The 17,329-nt window shown below is 52.5% G+C and overlaps 6 protein-coding genes across 6 annotated transcripts; 3 read left to right on the top strand and 3 right to left on the bottom strand.

Annotated features, from left to right (window-relative positions):
- Nucleotides 1–835: 835 nt before the first annotated feature.
- Nucleotides 836–4,716, top strand: RPB2 (DNA-directed RNA polymerase II subunit RPB2; the record flags this gene model as incomplete). The annotated part of the gene is made up of 3 exons (XM_032020601.1): nucleotides 836–3,223; nucleotides 3,275–4,503; nucleotides 4,554–4,716. The coding sequence occupies 3 exons, from the start codon at nucleotides 836–838 to the stop codon at nucleotides 4,714–4,716; spliced, it is 3,780 nt and encodes a 1,259-aa protein (XP_031882400.1).
- A 586-nt stretch (nucleotides 4,717–5,302) lies between these two features.
- On the bottom strand, nucleotides 5,303–5,651 carry CGGC5_v015624 (Protein PET117; the record flags this gene model as incomplete). Its single annotated transcript, XM_032020602.1, has 2 exons — nucleotides 5,303–5,476; nucleotides 5,556–5,651. 2 exons carry the CDS (start codon nucleotides 5,649–5,651, stop codon nucleotides 5,303–5,305), a joined length of 270 nt encoding a protein of 89 aa, XP_031882432.1.
- A 560-nt stretch (nucleotides 5,652–6,211) lies between these two features.
- Nucleotides 6,212–6,857, top strand: vma-10 (V-type proton ATPase subunit G; the record flags this gene model as incomplete). The annotated part of the gene is made up of 6 exons (XM_066153299.1): nucleotides 6,212–6,214; nucleotides 6,278–6,316; nucleotides 6,375–6,408; nucleotides 6,473–6,481; nucleotides 6,541–6,641; nucleotides 6,696–6,857. 6 exons carry the CDS (start codon nucleotides 6,212–6,214, stop codon nucleotides 6,855–6,857), a joined length of 348 nt encoding a protein of 115 aa, XP_066007101.1.
- Nucleotides 6,858–7,097: 240 nt separating this feature from the next.
- Nucleotides 7,098–8,977, bottom strand: CGGC5_v015622 (Beta-catenin-like protein 1-like protein; the record flags this gene model as incomplete). Its single annotated transcript, XM_032020605.1, has 3 exons — nucleotides 7,098–8,788; nucleotides 8,847–8,895; nucleotides 8,951–8,977. 3 exons carry the CDS (start codon nucleotides 8,975–8,977, stop codon nucleotides 7,098–7,100), a joined length of 1,767 nt encoding a protein of 588 aa, XP_031882343.1.
- Nucleotides 8,978–9,491: 514 nt separating this feature from the next.
- Nucleotides 9,492–10,296, top strand: CGGC5_v015621 (putative phosphatase; the record flags this gene model as incomplete). The annotated part of the gene is made up of 2 exons (XM_066153298.1): nucleotides 9,492–9,780; nucleotides 9,854–10,296. The coding sequence occupies 2 exons, from the start codon at nucleotides 9,492–9,494 to the stop codon at nucleotides 10,294–10,296; spliced, it is 732 nt and encodes a 243-aa protein (XP_066007298.1).
- A 272-nt stretch (nucleotides 10,297–10,568) lies between these two features.
- CGGC5_v015620 (Translation factor GUF1) lies at nucleotides 10,569–16,602 on the bottom strand (the record flags this gene model as incomplete). The annotated part of the gene is made up of 10 exons (XM_066153297.1): nucleotides 10,569–10,780; nucleotides 10,841–11,028; nucleotides 11,084–11,266; nucleotides 11,328–12,427; nucleotides 12,505–12,542; nucleotides 12,620–12,650; nucleotides 12,886–12,967; nucleotides 13,692–13,806; nucleotides 13,877–16,388; nucleotides 16,441–16,602. 10 exons carry the CDS (start codon nucleotides 16,600–16,602, stop codon nucleotides 10,569–10,571), a joined length of 4,623 nt encoding a protein of 1,540 aa, XP_066007299.1.
- Between the last annotated feature and the right edge of the window lie 727 nt (nucleotides 16,603–17,329).

Here is a 17,329-nt window from a genome sequence, read left to right as displayed (position 1 = left end):
CATGCGGTCATTGATAGATCATTGAAAGCCCCGATTCTTCATTAGGCAGTACAGTTGCGGGTAGCCATTTCGCTCTCATAGTCACTCTCGAGTTGGAAGTCTGGCATCTCGGATGGCGGCGGTCAAGACCTGTTGTTCACGCAGGTATCTGAGTCAGGTAAGCCACGTGACTGAGGAGCTCTTGTGGACCCCTACATAAGGTAGGTAGTGTAGCTCACTGGGTGGCGACAGTGCCTGCCTCAGTAGCAGTAAAGTCGGCTACCTAGTCCTGAAAGAGACTAGCGCGCCCCCTACCGCGTTCTGAGGACTTTGAGGCTACCCATCAACATCTTCTGCCTGCGACGAGACTGAAAAAAAAACACCACCCAGCGAGGCTGCTCTTGCTCTGTCTCGACCAACAACGAAATAACAACGACCACAACCCGCCTGCGTCGCGATCCATCGTACTCACACGCCCTTGAAGCACTTGATTCGCGAACGTTCGGACTTGTCTTTCGTCCCCCGGCTTGCGAATGCTCCTGCTGTGCGAGGGAGGCAAATCCGCCTGGGCTCTGTGTCGTGATTCTTAATCACCGTCGACTCCCTTTCGCTCCTCTTTTCGGATCGATCGCAACCCCGGCACCAAGCAAGCCTCGAGTCGCTTCCTTCAAATATCGCCCGGTTGGACCTCGTCCTTTGCCTCACCACCAACGTTCCTGCCGCCTCCGTACACCCAACCGTCGCGCATCCGTCACCAAATCACTTCAGCATCGGAGTGCTACATACGGCCTGCCCCCTAACCTACGAAAGCAATCTCAAAAGATCATCCACCGAAATACCTTCACACTCCGCCAACATGGCTGACGCATACGACGAATACGACTACGATGGCTACGTCGAGGAAGATGAAAGCATCACTCCCGAGGATTGTTGGACGGTGATCTCATCATTCTTCGAGTCCAAGGGTTTGGTTTCGCAGCAGGTGGACTCCTTCGACGAATTTACATCTTCCACTGTTCAAGAACTCATCGATGAGTATTCACAAATCACCCTCGACCAACCGAATCCTATGTCGGACAGCGACAAGGTTATTGCCCTTCGCCGATATGAGGTCAAGTTTGGGACCGTCATGGTCTCGCGGCCGTCCATCACCGAAGCTGATGGCAAGGTCACGACCCTTCTGCCGTACGAATGTCGCGACCGAAACCTCACTTATGCCAGCCCTCTGTACGTCAAAATTACGAAGAAGGTATCTATTGCGGTTGAGAAGCCCATACCGCTGAACGAGCTCGACGAAGAACAACAAGAAGAGCTTGCCAACACTGGTGAGCATCCCACCAAGCTCGAATGGGAGGAAGAGGAGAGTGGAGAGGACTACGGTGCAGACAAGAACAAGTCCGACGATATGAAGGACATGATCTTCATCGGGCGTATGCCCATTATGGTGAAGTCAAAGATTTGTCACTTGAGTAGTGAGCAGGAGGACGATCTCTTCATGCTGAACGAATGTCCGTACGACCAAGGTGGCTATTTCATCATCAACGGCAGTGAGAAGGTTCTTATTGCCCAAGAGCGATCTGCGGCAAATATCGTCCAAGTTTTCAAGAAAGCCCAGCCAAGTCCCTATTCGTACACTGCCGAGATTCGCAGTGCACTTGAGAAGGGTTCACGCCTCATTTCGAGCATGATGTTGAAGCTTTACAGCAAGGGAGACGCTGCGAAGGGCGGATATGGTCAGACCATTCACTGCAGTCTCCCTTACGTCAAGTCCGATCTGCCAATCGCTATTGTCTTTCGAGCGCTGGGAGTGGTGTCCGATGAGGATATTCTAAATCATATTTGCTATGATCGAAATGACAGCCAGATGCTCGAGATGCTGCGACCCTGCATTGAGGAGGCCTTTTGCATTCAGGACAGGGAGGTTGCTCTCGACTTCATCGGTAAGCGAGGAAGTAACCATAACATTCCGCGCGAGAAGCGTGTGAGGACGGCGAAGGACATTTTGCAAAAGGAGACTCTGCCGCACATCTCCCAAAGCGAGGGTAGCGAAACCCGCAAGGCTTTCTTTTTGGGCTATATGGTTCACAAATTGCTTCAATGCGCTCTTGGACGACGCGACACTGACGACCGCGATCATTTTGGCAAGAAGCGTCTCGATCTTGCTGGTCCTCTGCTTGCCAAATTGTTCCGCAATATCGTTCGCCGCATGAACCAGGAGCTTTCCGGCCACCTCAAGCGTTGTGTTGAATCCAACCGACAGTTCAGCCTGACGCTCGGTGTCAAACCCCAAACTCTGTCCAATGGATTGAAGTATTCTTTGGCCACGGGTAACTGGGGAGACCAGAAGAAGGCTGCAAGCTCAACGGCCGGTGTGTCTCAGGTGTTGAATCGCTACACTTTCGCATCTACCCTCTCTCATTTGCGTCGTACGAACACCCCCATCGGCCGTGATGGCAAGCTGGCAAAGCCACGACAACTCCACAATACTCACTGGGGTCTGGTTTGTCCCGCCGAAACGCCCGAAGGACAAGCTTGTGGTCTCGTGAAGAATCTTTCGCTCATGTGCTATGTCAGTGTCGGCACACCCGCCGAGCCCATCATTGACTACATGATTCAACGAGGCATGGAAGTGCTTGAAGAGTATGAGCCACTGAGATACCCCAACGCCACCAAGGTTTTCCTCAACGGAGTGTGGGTGGGAGTTCACCAGGACCCTAGAATTCTCGTACCGGATGTCCAGGGAACTCGTCGACGAAACGTCATTTCCCATGAGGTCTCTCTGGTACGTGACATTCGAGACCGCGAGTTCAAAATTTTTTCGGATGCTGGTCGAGTGATGAGACCGGTGTTCGTCGTGGAACAAAGTCCGACAGGTATCGTCCCTCAGGGCTCCCTGGTTTTGCAGAAAGGAACAGTCAACGAGATGCGTGATCAACAAGAAAACCCGCCCGATAATCCAAACGACAAGATCACCTGGGAAACGTTGGCTCATAGCGGAGTCATTGAATATCTCGACGCGGAAGAAGAAGAGACGGCCATGATCTGTATGACGCCCGAGGACTTGGAGATATACCGACTGCAGAAACAGGGACAAGTCATTGAAGAAGATAACGCGGACGACCGAAACCGGCGACTGAAGACAAAGATCAACCCAACGACGCACATGTACACGCATTGCGAAATTCACCCCAGTATGCTGCTGGGTATCTGTGCCAGCATCATTCCCTTCCCTGATCACAACCAGGTACGTTGCAGGTCTAAGCAGCTGCATGTGGGCGCACTAACAATTTCCTAGTCTCCTCGTAATACTTATCAATCGGCCATGGGAAAGCAAGCCATGGGCTTTTTCCTGACAAACTATTCTCGCAGGATGGACACGATGGCAAACATCCTGTACTATCCTCAGAAGCCGCTCGCCACGACCCGCTCTATGGAATTCTTGAAGTTCCGAGAGCTTCCTGCCGGTCAAAATGCCATCGTCGCCATTGCTTGCTACTCGGGCTACAACCAGGAAGATTCCGTGATTATGAATCAGAGCAGCATCGACCGTGGCCTGTTCAGGAGTCTCTTCTTCAGGTCCTACACGGACTGCGAAAAGCGCGTTGGTATCAACTTGGTCGAGCAATTTGAGAAGCCGTTCAGGAGCGACACCCTCCGTTTGAAGCACGGTACCTACGATAAGCTCGACGACGATGGTATTGTTGCACCGGGTGTCCGTGTTTCTGGAGAGGACATCATCATCGGCAAGACGTCCCCAATCAACCCTGACAACCAGGAGTTAGGCCAGAAAACAACACAGCATGTCAAGCGTGACGCATCGACGCCTCTTCGCAGTACAGAGAACGGCATTGTGGACTCGGTCATTATTACGACCAACCAGGATGGTCTCCGCTACGTCAAGGTCCGTGTCAGGACTACCAAGATTCCTCAGATTGGTGACAAGTTTGCGTCCCGCCATGGTCAGAAGGGTACGATCGGTGTCACATATCGCCAAGAGGACATGCCCTTCACCGCTGAGGGCATCACCCCCGACATCATCATCAACCCCCACGCTATCCCCTCCCGTATGACTATTGCTCATTTGATCGAGTGTCTGCTAAGCAAGGTGTCAACCCTGAAAGGCATGGAGGGCGACGCCACACCATTTACGGACGTGACCGTCGACTCGGTTTCACAACTTCTTCGTGACCAAGGCTACCAATCAAGAGGCTTTGAGATCATGTACCAGGGCCATACGGGCAGAAAGTTGCGTGCTCAAGTCTTCTTTGGCCCGACCTACTATCAGCGCTTGCGTCACATGGTCGACGACAAAATTCACGCTCGTGCGCGTGGTCCAGTCCAGATTATGACTAGACAGCCAGTCGAAGGTCGTGCTCGTGATGGTGGTCTGCGGTTCGGCGAGATGGAGCGTGATTGCATGATTGCACACGGTGCTGCGTCTTTCCTTAAGGAAAGATTATTCGAAGTTTCCGATGCTTTCCGAGTCCACGTATGCGAGATTTGCGGATTGATGACACCCATTGCGTAAGTTGCTCCCTCACGAAAGCTTAAGATGTCATGCTTACTTGAAACAGAAACCTCTCGAAGCAGTCATTCGAGTGCCGACCCTGCAAGAATAAGACCAAGATTGCACAAATCCATATTCCCTACGCGGCCAAGCTGCTCTTCCAGGAACTGCAATCCATGAACATTGCAGCGCGCATGTTCACCAACAGATCGGGCGTGTCCATTCGGTAAAACAAAGGGCTTTCTATGGTGGTGTGGCATGTTGATGAACGTGAGAAGACTTCTCAGGTTGGGAAGCGCAGTGGTTGGTTGCGTTCGGCGTCTTGATGGGTTGGTGTCATTGGAGGGCCCCGTTCCGAATTCTTGGCGGACGACAGACTGGCAATTCAGCCCTCATATGGTTTTGTACTAACGATTTGTACTACAAACGGGACATTAAAAAAACAAGATATAGGCAGTTGAAAATATCATTGCTGCCTGGACCCTGAGCATTTTTGGTGCAAATGGGAAGGTAAAGAGATATAGTACATAATGTGATACCAAACAAACTCACTTTGCAACTAGGTGGTGTCGACGGTCGTTCGAGGAACACCTGAACCTACAAAAGCCGATGGCAGGACCTCTAGGTATGCAAGAATGCGCCAAACCTCCGGGTATCTCTCTATGCGCTCCCGTATTCCCGCCACCAAATAGCTTGGCTTTTCCATCGGTCCTTTGCCATATGTAGCTTCAGCAATTAGGTGTGGACGGAATGTTTCGTTGCACGGCCGCATGGCGACTTTATTCTTGACAAATCCTTTGACTGCAAGTTCCATCATCAGGAGCCATTGCCACCACCACCGGCACCGACGATAGGTGGTATTGTGGCGTCTCGAACTGTTTGCTCTCGCTTGTATTCTTCCTCGAGAGCACGCTGGATGTCGAAATCAAGCTGTCGCTCTTTCTTGACGCGCTGTAATTCTATGTCGCGCACAACGCCTTGGTGCATAGCCTACAGCATGGAACGTTTAGTCTTCATAACCTTCGATTCACTAGGGGTGTTTTGGGAATCATCGGGACGGGCAGCCTACCTCCTTCTCGAACTTTTGCTGGAAATGTACGACGATGATGGTACTGGCGGCAAACAACGAAGTCGCCGCAAGAGTGAGCTTAGAGGCCCGAGACATGATCCGCAGAGTAGCGATTGCGAATTCCCGTGATATCCAGATCTAGAATTAAATTCCTGCGCGAGTGAAAGCACTGCGAGTTGCAAACCCCAGGAGAAAGTGGCCTTATGTCGGGATTTGACCGTCGTCCGCAAATCTGGCGAAAGTGATGTCGGTTGGTTGCGGCCTCTGATAAGATAAGACTTTTCGATCGAAGCCAGGCACCTCACCGTGGACAAGCACAGGCCGCGGCAGAGCTATGGAGGCAGGTACCTACCTACCTACCTAGGAACTCATGTGGGGCAACATCCAGATGCCTGTGACGCCGTGTGAGTACCTTTACATGGCGCGCTTCAGGCTGTGGCGGTGCAGTACAACCTTAGCTACGTACCTTCCTGCTCCTCTGACCTACCGGACCTGCACTCAGCGTCGACAACGTCGTCCTCAGCAACATAACTATCACGATCTGTTTCATCCGACATCTCTACTCCGCCCAATCACCTACACGTACCTCAGATTCACTTACCCTTCGACATATCCTGGTTGCAGCTGAACGTTGCAGCTGATAACAGCCAAACACGATGGTGAGCGCGACAGCCGCCGCGGACGTCATTCCTTTGGAGGACAGCGTGCTAATGTACTCACAGTCGGCCCAGAATTCGGCGGGTATCCAGACCCTCCTCGACGTAGGCGCATCTCTCTATGGCCTTCTACACGAACACGCCACTGATCACAAGAACATAGGCCGAGCGGGAGGCTTCCAAGATTGTCCAGAAAGGTACGTCAGATTCAAACCCCTCCCTCCCACACCCCCAATGCCTCTGCTAACATGTCACTTCCAGCCCGCGAGTGTATGTACATAACCAACTGATGCGCTGAATGCCCGCTTGCTCACCCTGAGATGCTATAGTCCGAACCAAGCGAGTGAAGGAAGCCCGCGACGAGGCCAAGAAGGAGATTGAAGCTTATCGCAACTCCAAGGAGGACGAGTTCAAGAAGTTCGAGTCTGAGGTACGACTTTGCAAGCCTCGTCAAAGGGCATGTGAGTATACTAACGATTTGAAGCATACCCAGGGCAACAAGCAGGCCGAGGACGAGGCGAACAAGGAGGCCGAGGGCAAGATCAAGGAGATCAAGGATGCTGGAAAGAAGAGCCAGGATAAGGTCGTTGCCGATCTCTTGAAAGCCGTTTTTGAGGTCAAACCAGTCCCTCCAAGCGCCGCATGAGGCAATACCAATACGCCACGCGGCTTATAGACACATCAACATGACGGGAGTGCAATGGAAAACGCATCGGGCTCGAAATCGACGACTGTCGTGAAGGGGTTGTAGAAACAGGTAGAGAATGGCACTGTTAAGAAAAATCAACCGATGTCATGCAACTGGTCGGAGAGAGATGTTTCCAGACTTCCAGAGAAACACACCGCATCACTCCATAGCTGTATAATTACACCTAGTTCATTTGCTTCACTGTAAAAAGTCCATCAATGTCGTGAGCATCTCCGCCAAGTCCTTGTGTTGGGGCTTTTCAAGATCCAAGTCTTCCCGATACTCCTGCAATGTAGCTCTCACAGCCGCCAGGTCTTGACCATCCTTACCCAGCAGCTTTTGTATCCGCCTCTTGGCACCGGCATCCTCCGCGGCGAGCCATGCGAGGATGACATCGATAGCCCACACACTGTAAAGGCCTTCGTCGATCCTTTTCAGGAACCATTCTCCTTCGGAGAGTTCTGCATCGTCCGCGCTCATTCTGCTTCGTTCTTTTTGAATTTCCTGGTCGGCTACGTCGAGCATCGACTTGTATGTCCTCCTGCAGTCGTAGAGTCGGTCCAACTTCTCGTACTCCCTCTCGACAAACTTCGCCAGCGTCCGGATCCTCTCGGCCGAGTTGGCGGGAAGAAACCGCAAGAGAGATCTGAAGATGTCAAACAAGCTCTCCATAATCATGCGCTGCTGTGTAGTCTTCTTGAACAAGGTGAAGAGAATCTTCAGGCCACCGGCTTCAACAATCTTCCGGCAAACCTCGCCGCTCATATCTCCGCTGACACTATGCACAAGAAGTCGCATCGACGGTTGCTTGCTCATCTTACCTTCCTTGAGCATGATCAAGCACAGTTCGATGCCTTCTGCTTCGAGGAATTTGAATTTGCCTTCCGGCTCATCAACAATGCAGACTAATGCGTTGAAGAGATTCTCCATATACTCTTCCTCCTCGCCGCCTTTCTCTGGGTCGCGTTTGCGATAAGCCGATACCAGTTGCAGCAATACATCGACGGCGTCCAGCTCTGCCAGCCGACGGCGCGTTATTGTCGATGTGTGCGCGATGATATCCAACAGCTCTGTAGCGTACTGTTTGTTCTGGGATACGGGGGACTCCTTACGCTGGGCCCTCTCCAACAGCCACTTGATCAACGTCTCGTCTCTACCAACTGTTTCCGCGTTCGTCTTCTTAGACAGGAGGTTCTCTAGGACGCCAAGTGCATGGTACACCCCGCTGCGGTCGGACTCATCATCTTCATTCAGGCGAGAGAAGTTTGACACGAGAAGGCTAACCAGGTCTGCCTTCAACAGCGCATCCACCAGCATATCCCAGTCGTCGTCAGACGCATAAACGTCTTCGTCAGTGAGCTCACCGATAATTTCGACAGCGTCAATGGCGATGTCGGTGTTTTCATGTGTCAGTAGCCCGGCAAGACTATCAACACAGCCCAACTTGACGAATTGAGGGTACAGGTCGGGATGCTCTGCTAAGATGGAGAGATCCTTGATGGCGGCATCGAGGTCTGCCTCGCTCTCGATGAACTTTTGGGGTTCGTTGGCAAACTTGGCGCGCAACTCAGCGTTCTTCGTGATTCGCTTTTCGAAATTCAGGGCAGCTTTTCTGACCCAAGCAGCGTCGATCTTCTCAGAAGCGGCCGAGTTCTCGCTGCGGCCGTCCACGTAGTCCAGTATTTCGGATTCTTGTTTTGTGATCCCTCCGCCGAAGAATCGGCCTTCATCATCCTCGTCCGGGGGCATTTCGGGCCCGTAGTCGTCCGCGTCGTCGTCGGGTGGGGGAGCAGGTCCGGCGATATCATCATCATCGGCTTCTTCTTCCACTTGGGCATGCCGACTTATAGACTCGCTGGCGCTCAATTTGGCCGACTTGTATATTTCATCTGTCGTGTGTCAGTCCTGACCACAGGAAGATCACTATCTGGTAGGGCGGTTGCTTACTTGGGTCTCGTACAGCATCAAGCTTCCTTTTGCCAACGCCGCCGGAGCTCTGTTTTTGTCAGTTGAGAAGTGAAAACCAGGCGCAGTCCGAGCGACAGTCTTACTTTGAATAGGTTATCAACATCGGTCATCTTTGCCAGGCAGCGATAGGCTCTTCAAAGGCGCTCGAAATGAAACCGCACAGGAAACTAACAGCCGCGCGTCAACGTGAGCGCAACTTCGAAGGAGCCTCGTGAAAGATTGGAGAGTCGTGTAACGATCGAACCAGGTGACGGTGCAGGTAATTGCTGGAGCTCCAAGGCGCGCCGGCCTACCGTACCTTACCTAGGTCGCAGACCTGCAGCCCAGTGGGGCATGACAGGGGCCCCCATGAGTAACGGGTACGGATAAGTACGTACCTGGGCACTGAATACTCTATAAGCCTGAGGACCTTAGGTGCCCAAGTTATCATTTTCCGGAGCAGCACCGGTCCGCTACCGGAATACTGGACCACTTCTGACCCGGTGCCAATTCCAGTATCACCGTAGAATTGACCTTGCAAACTGACGAGACCAACTATACACGGGGAATTTGTTGCGCGTGCCTTGCACTTCTTTGTTTGACATAATTTGGCTAGTATGGCGCCCACAGTCGTGCTCATTCGTCATGCCCAGGCACTGCACAACGTTGATGATGAGTAGTCCTCTTGATAAGCTCCTCTTACTTTGTACTAACACATGGGCACAGAACTACTCGATCCATGACCCTGAGCTCTCATCACTGGGTGTAGAACAATGCAAGGAGCTACGTCAGAATCTTTCCCAAAATTTTGCCGACGAGACGGATGCCATCATCATTGTCAGTCCAATGAGGCGGACTATCCAGACAGCCCTCCTCTCGCTCGATTGGTTGATCAAGAATGGGGTGCCAATTCAAGCTGATGCTCGATGGCAAGGTAGGTGTAATCGCACTTGAATTTAAAGCCTGCTCAGTAAGGTCTTGCAGGTAATATATCTAATCATCACTAGAAAACTCGGCAAAGCCGTGTGATACAGGAAGCTCAATCGCCGAGTTGAGTGTGGAATTCCCTGGCGTTGACTTCTCTTCTGTCGACCCCGTCTACCCAGACAAGACTTCTCCTGCTGGAGCCCAGTATTCCTACACCAAGGAGGCTATTCTCGGAAGAGCTCGATCATCCATCAACAGCATCTATGAGCGAAAGGAGAAGCTGGTTTTTGTGGTTTCACACTCGGGTTTCTTGCGACTCGGGGTGACGGGGCACTGGTTCTTCAATGGCGACTACCGAGCATTCGAGCTTTATAAAGGCGATGAAGCTGATAGCAACCCTGAGCTCCGACAGCTTCAGTCAACTGTCGGTGGCGGTCTGGGTAAATCCTGGACAGACCCTGTTGTCATTGGCTCTGACTTGCCGGTCCTGGAGAACTCTATTGCAGGCATTCAGAGCAGCTGAGACTCGCTGTGTCAAAATCGGGGTTGCTTCAGATTGTGCCTCAGCAACTACGATGGCGTGAGTCCGAGGCAAAACTGCTATCGAAAGGCCGTATCGCAACCGATAATCCCCATGCGAAGATCAGGCCATTAGATGGATGCATGGTTTGTTGGTGAATTCGGGTGTTCTTTTATAAATTACATATTCGTACATCAGTAGCGCAATTGATCCGCGGCGATTGTCCTCGGGTGCCACAGAGAGAACGCCAAGGCCTGTAGAGACGCAAGACTAAATCATCTGGCAAGAAAACTCTGGAAAGCAGACTGGTCAATGATGACATTGCCAACTGCGCGAAGGCGCTTGCGTCCCGCCTTCTGCTTCTCTAACAGTTTCTTCCGACGAGTGATATCGCTGGCGTGTAGTTTCGCAAGCACGTCCTTCCGGAATGGCTTGATGGTCTCGCGAGCGACAATCCGCCTACCGGCAACAGCTTGAATGACGACCTCTTTGAAAGTCACAGGTCAGTCTATTTCACCCACCGCTATGGTGGACCGATTGGACTTACCAAACATTTGGCGGTCGACGTGTTCTTTGAACTTGGTGACCCACTGCCGACCAAGACGCTCAGCCTGACAGGTATGAATCACCCGGCAGATAGCATCCACGGGCTGTTTATTGACCAGAAGCTGCAATTTGGTGAGCTGACTCGCCCTCCATCCAGCCTCTTCATAGTCCAAGCTCGCATAGCCTTTCCTATTCCAGTTGTCAGCTTGTAACCTCCATCATTAGGGTATTCGAGACAACGTACGTGACGCCCTTAAGCTTGCCAAACAAGTCGTCGACAAGCTGGGCTGCAGGGATGTCATACTTGAGGATAACCTGCGTTGTGTGAAAAAACTCAAGGCTTTTTTGCTCGCCACGCTGACTTTCACACAATTCTATGACACGACCGAGGTACTCCTCGGGAAGAGTAATCGTGGCAGTCACAAACCTAGGTAGCTTTGTCAGAGGGATATAGGCGGGCAGGCAGTAAAGTCAATGAGAATGCTTACGGTTCGTATGCTGTTGCGCCGCGCATTCGGTGCTCGTCTTGACTGGGGAACTCAGCCGGATTCTGATATATCGTCTCAGACCCGTCGGCCCACCCGACTTTGGTTGGTACAGTCGGGTCTGTAATGATGATGCTAGCGCCATGCTCCTGCTTCAAACGATCCTGGAAGACAGAGCAATGCAAGCTACCAAGGAACCCCAAGCGCCAGCCCGCGCCAAGAGCCTCAGAATAGTCTTTCTGCAATGTTACACTCCTGTCATTGAGCACTAACTGACTGATGCTGTCAGCGAGACGAGTATAGTCGCTCTGGTCAGTGGGAAACGCAGCCACGAAGACCATTGGTTTCGGCTCTTCAAAGCCAGGGTATGGCTCGACAACAGCCTCTGACCCGGTTGTGGTGAAAGTATCACCCAACTTGGCGTCCTGGATACGCTTCATACCTGGGTTGAAGTGTATGTAGCCAACTTGGCCGGCGCGGAGAACACTTTGCGGGACGGCGTTTGGATACTGAATACCGACTTCGCCAACAGTGTACTTTTGCCCGGTGGCAAAGGAGATGAGGTTGTCGCCAGCTTTAACCTGGCCATCGAATACACGAACCAAAAGTATGACGCCCCTAAAATTGTCGTACCATGAATCCACAAGCAACATGCGGAGTGGTTTTGAAATATCGCCCACTGGATGCGGTATTTGTTCCACAACGGCAGGTAAAATATTTGGCACATTCTTGCCAGTCTTCGCCGACACCAGAACCGCCGAAGAAGGGTCTAATTCGAATGAAGTATGCATCTGATCGAGAACTCTAGAAACGTCGGCGGACGGCATATCGATTTTGTTGACAACGGGAATTAAGGCGAGATCCTGCGCGAAAGCCAGATGGAAATTGGATACTGTTTGTGCCTGGATGCCCTGGCTTGCATCAACAAGCAGCAGAGCACCACCACAACTGGCGTAGGATCGCGTCACCTCGGCGCGAAAGTCCACATGCCCAGGTGTATCAACGAGATGTAGCAGATAATCCTCTTCTTTATAGTTGTATATCATGGTACAAGTCTGGGCCTTGACGGTGATCCCTCGCTCACGTTCCACATCGAGTTTATCCTAGCCAGTGAAAAGAAATTCGGTCAGCAATACTCTTTTAAGCTGGAAGAGCAGCGCAGCTGCACTGTCGGCCTCACCAATATCTGCTTATTAGCATCACTGGCAGAGATGGTGCCTGTGATTTCGAGCAAACGGTCACTAAGGGTACTCTTCCCGTGGTCGATGTGGGCCACAATGCAGAAGTTGCGGTACCGCTCGATTGGTATAGAGAGAATTCGTTCTTCTAGAGCCTGCGCGGCACGAGATGGCGGCGCAGGCTTGGCGAGGTGGGCGGTGGCACAATGAAAAGGCTGGCTGCGCACCGGGTTCCATGATGAAGCGAGACTACGCGACCATGGAGCTTGCGTTGTCGTCAGCGTCGTCTGGGCCAGAGTGCAGCTGCGAGACTGAAGCGGCGGGGTCGAGCTGAACGTCGAGATTGAAGACCAAGGCTGTCGCAGCTGGCGTGGAAAACTGACCAAACGGTCCCGCATAGCGCGCACGCTTGTCGCCCGGGATCCGCGCATCAAGTTGTTCTTGTCGGCATTGAGTAGATTCAGACTGGAGGCTCAAATTGTGCGATTCCAGTTATGTCGTGTAGGTTCTGTGAAGCAACCGAATGCGATGCCGAGCCTGTTTCCCATGCCCGTCCTGGCGCAGAAATCAAAACCCCGACTACCGAGGTACCTTAGTAGTGTACAGTGTGCTTGAAGCTTGAGTGGGTCTCGGTGTGGAACTGGCCCCCGATTGGTCTTTCGGCAGAGGCTCGCCGAAACCAACTGACTCCCGAGTTCTGTATACTAGTATGGAGGTGGGTTTGTATGGAGTACACTGCCCGACGACGTACATACGCTGCTAGATTTTCTTCATACATGATTACATATCTTTACCGTTAGAGTACATGCAGTGTTGGTCAAGCATGAAACTATTCGTAGTTGCCTTGGACGGTATCTCTGCGCACGCCACGGCATCTTTAGACATTCGTTAAGCCTAGGTGGTCATCACCATCATTTCAAGTATCGCTCGGTTGAGAGAGGAAATACCGCTCCCAGTGCCCACGCTTACCTCCTCTTGTTATTGACGTCGCCTTACAAATTGCAGTGTGACATTGGTCACCATAAGGTATCTCTTACAAACGCTCCAGCAAACGCTCAAATCATGCCGCCCTTACTTTCCCTTGATAATTCAGATTGCGACTCACATTTCAACGCCTCATGCGAGGACCCATTCGCTCCCTCTTTTGATAAACTTATCCAGCAACATGCTGAGGTCCGACAGTACGAACCGGCATATGAAAAACCCGAAAAATTCCGCGGCATGTCGGGTACAAAGCTCCAGGCCAACTTGTGTCTTGTCCGCGTGTCGGAGTCCCGGATCCTCGACTTGACGAGCGATTTGGTCTAAGTCTGTTAGTTGACCCGTAACAACACATATCTGCGATTGAGCAGGCACGCATTTGAGAGGCCTTACCAATCGTCTGGGCGGCATCGAAGAGCCGTGCGAGTGATCCCATGTAGTTGGAATTTGGCCCAGTAAACTGGGCACTGGTTGGATCTCTTTTCGTCGGACGGCTAGTTGGATTCTCTGTCATTGGCAGGGTTTCCAGTACAGGTGACTCCTTGCCGCTATCGGGTCCGGTACCCTTTGCGTTGTAGGAGCTATTCAATCCAGCCGCAGACCCCTTGGACCTTAATCTGCGCCACGAGAATGAGGACGATTTGCCCGACACGCTCGCTGAACGCGGTACGTTGATTGCCGCTTCAATTTCGACAGAGTTCGATGCATCCCTGAAGATCACGTTGGAGCTTTGCACCCCGACTTCTGTCCCCAGCTTTCTGGTCAAGCTGGCCTGAACCTGTTCCAGAATGACCTCTAGAGCCTGCATCTCCTCAAGCACGGCATCAGCATCGCAAGTGTCTACTCTGGCTAGCTTGAGAAGAGCGGCCGTGAGATAGTCGCATGTCGCTACTTTATCCTCCACGTTGCGGATTTTTACACCCTTCACCTTCCACACATCCCGCGGAACAAATAGCTTGTTGCTTAAATAACCTCCTCGGGGATGGGCGAGCGTTTGATACAAGCAGCGCATTAGCCAGAAGGGCCGCAACATGTAATCTGTAGGGCACGGTTCCAATGGTGCTGGTGCATCTACCTGAAGCGAATTTGGCGAGCCTGGACTTTGCGGGGAGTGCAAAGTATCGTCGAATAGGTACAAGCCACCAGCAGAGCCTGAGGTAAACTTGTCTCTGAAGGCTGCTGCCAAGGGGGTCGGCAGGGCAGGCATAGCCGGATGCCTCCCACTGATGCCAAAGGCATTGCTCATTGGCGTACCCGGTGACATGTCCGAAGCGTCCTCCAAATTCGACAGTGACATGTTTCGATTCTTCATGCTCCTCAAGCTTGAGGAAGAGAAGTTCTTTCTTAGTGTAGGCCGGAAGGATGGTGAGCCCGAATGACTATTGAAGTCTGCACTGTCTCGACTCCGATGCCCGGGTGGAGGAGTTGGGGGTACCGGTTGTGTTGGGCTGATCCCCTCAGGAGGGGAGTATGGTCTGCGCATGCCTCCATTAAAGTCGTTGGAAATAATGGAGTCTCGAGGATCGAAGTCAACTTCTTGATCATTGTCGATTGATTGGGCAACGCTGTAACGTCTCCCGGGGTCTCCGTATTTCGAAAGTTTGCTAGTCTCAATCTTGAGCTGCTTCGGGTTTTGCCCTGACATTCGCCTACTCCTCACGGTCTGGCCGGGCCCAGGCACTGGTCCTGAGAAAGATGTTTTGGAGGGTAACTCGGGTAGAGACTGCACCGGAGGCGGTGCAGCTGGGCTTCCGGCCCTTGGGAAGTTCGAAGAGGGAAAGGCATCCGTCGGTGACGCGGAGACATCATCACCGTTTGTGCCGTGTGTCCCAGGCACCTGCCACGTTTGCTGGGCATCACTGGAGCCGGAGTGCCTGGCTGCGGATGATCGAGATGCTTGGTTGAAGGAAAAGTCGTCAATAGAAAATCCTCGAGTCATTTCCTCCAAAATGCGTTCCTCCTCGTCCGATGATCCGTCGTCGTAGAAATCTTCATGTATCAAATCCCCGTCAGGTTTTTGCTGCCCTTGCACTCTTCGCTCCCTTTCACTTTCTTGCTCGTAGACTTCTCTTTCCGTCTGACGAACGCGTTCTTTGGCCAACTCAACCTTACGCAGTGCCTTCGCTACGACCTGATCATCTGACGCATATGCTTCGTTGTCAGATAGATCCATCGGCTCATAACCGTCGTCGTACGCTGCTTCGACCGCCGCATCTAATGCTGCATCGAATTCAGCCTCGGTAGCGCCACTAGGAGCGCGTATGTGCTTTCGCCGCACATTCATAGAGGATGATCGGGAGTGGACAGACGAAGTTGATCCGCCGGACTCGTCAATCGGATCCAACCAGGAATTGGATTCGCGGCTCGAATCTCGCACATGTTTCGGGGCTTGTCCAATTCGCGTTGCGGAAAGGGAGAAATCCGACCTGACGGGTCCGTCAGGAGAACCCCGCCCATCTAGCTCCGGAGAAACTGGTCGGCGAGGTGAGAGTGGCGGTGGCATGGTAGCATCTTCCGTGGGTATTTGGAAGATAAGATGTTCGTCCGAGTTTCGTTCTCGAAGCGGCGAGCGAGAGAAGGAAGACTGCAGCGTGTATTGCTCTGGTGTCCTCGATAAGCCGCTCCTTGCTGGTTCAGCCAAGCCCTGCATTCGTGATATAGGCAGCCCAGGCCCCGCATAGCTAGGTGAATTTCGACCTCCATCTTTGAGTATCCTGGCAAGAGCCGCTGTTTCGAGACCGCCTGGTTCCTCCAGGTAGTCCACATCGTCGTCGTCGTTGAACTGGAGGGTCGGGTTGAGTCGCAGACCTAAGCTCTCGGGTCTAGCAGGAAGAGCCTTCCCATCCGGTACCTGGATAGGAGCCATCTGATCCAGCTCCTCGATTCGACTTGTATACGTGCGGCGCTGACCTAGTTTAGCTCCGGACTGTCACGCCATTCCAAGTCAAGATACTCACAATCGCCTCGAGCTTTCTCTTGTCTTCCTCCGTGGAGGTTCTCGCCAATACTTGGTGCAGTAGTTCGCATGCTTCGGCATAAGCTTGGCGTGCACCTTCGAAATTCTGCGCATTGTCTAACTGAACTGCAGTGTTTGCTTTTTGTAGGGCTCGGGAAAGCATAGCTTTTTGAGAGGGCGGTTTGTTGCCTCTTTCTCGACCTTTTGACGATGCAGTGGTGTCCGTACTCCCCTTAGCCGCTTGGGAACGGTTACGGGAATGGCCCCTTGTATCGTAGGCCCCTCCATTGCGATCGGCTGGCATCATTGCACGAAGCGGCTGCTGTGAACCTGGTTCCGCTGATCCTCTCCGGTCTGGGCTTGAGAATGCATCCCAGGGTCGATTTTGTTCCGCAATATGGCCGCTTCTGGGCGCTCTGGATGCGCCCAACGGTACACTTGGGCCGTTCGCTGCACGTGCCGGATCAGTTGATAGGGATGAATCTAATGGGTAAGGCGCGAACACAGTAGACAGGCCTTCAACTCGAGTTGATCCAGGAGGTGAGTAGCCACGCAACTTGCTGGCACTGCCGACCGGTTGGGAAGCTTCACTAGAATTCGACCGCCGTCTAGTTCTAAGGGGTCTTTGAGGCGACGAATTTGCAACAAATGCAGCCGCATCCACACTCATGCGGCGCGCATAGAAATTAGAAGCGCGATGGTTCAGGCCAGATGCTCGACTCGATGACGTTGAGGTAGACCAGCGATTCAAATTTTTGAACCCCTCGGTTGACAAGCCGGCGCTGCTTGATCGCGAATGTGAGGTCGTCGGTCGTAGGAACAAGGAGTCGGAGTCGGCGGCAGCGTTGTTATTCAAGGCATCGAACTGAGCCGTCAGGGGCTGTGATGGG

The sequence above is a fragment of the Colletotrichum fructicola genome, assembly GCF_000319635.2.
Source record: "Colletotrichum fructicola Nara gc5 chromosome Unknown KSG_Nara_v1_contig10, whole genome shotgun sequence".
Taxonomy (NCBI): domain Eukaryota; kingdom Fungi; phylum Ascomycota; class Sordariomycetes; order Glomerellales; family Glomerellaceae; genus Colletotrichum; species Colletotrichum fructicola.
Note: the sequence above shows the minus strand (reverse complement) of the source record. Positions and strands in the feature narration are given on the sequence as shown.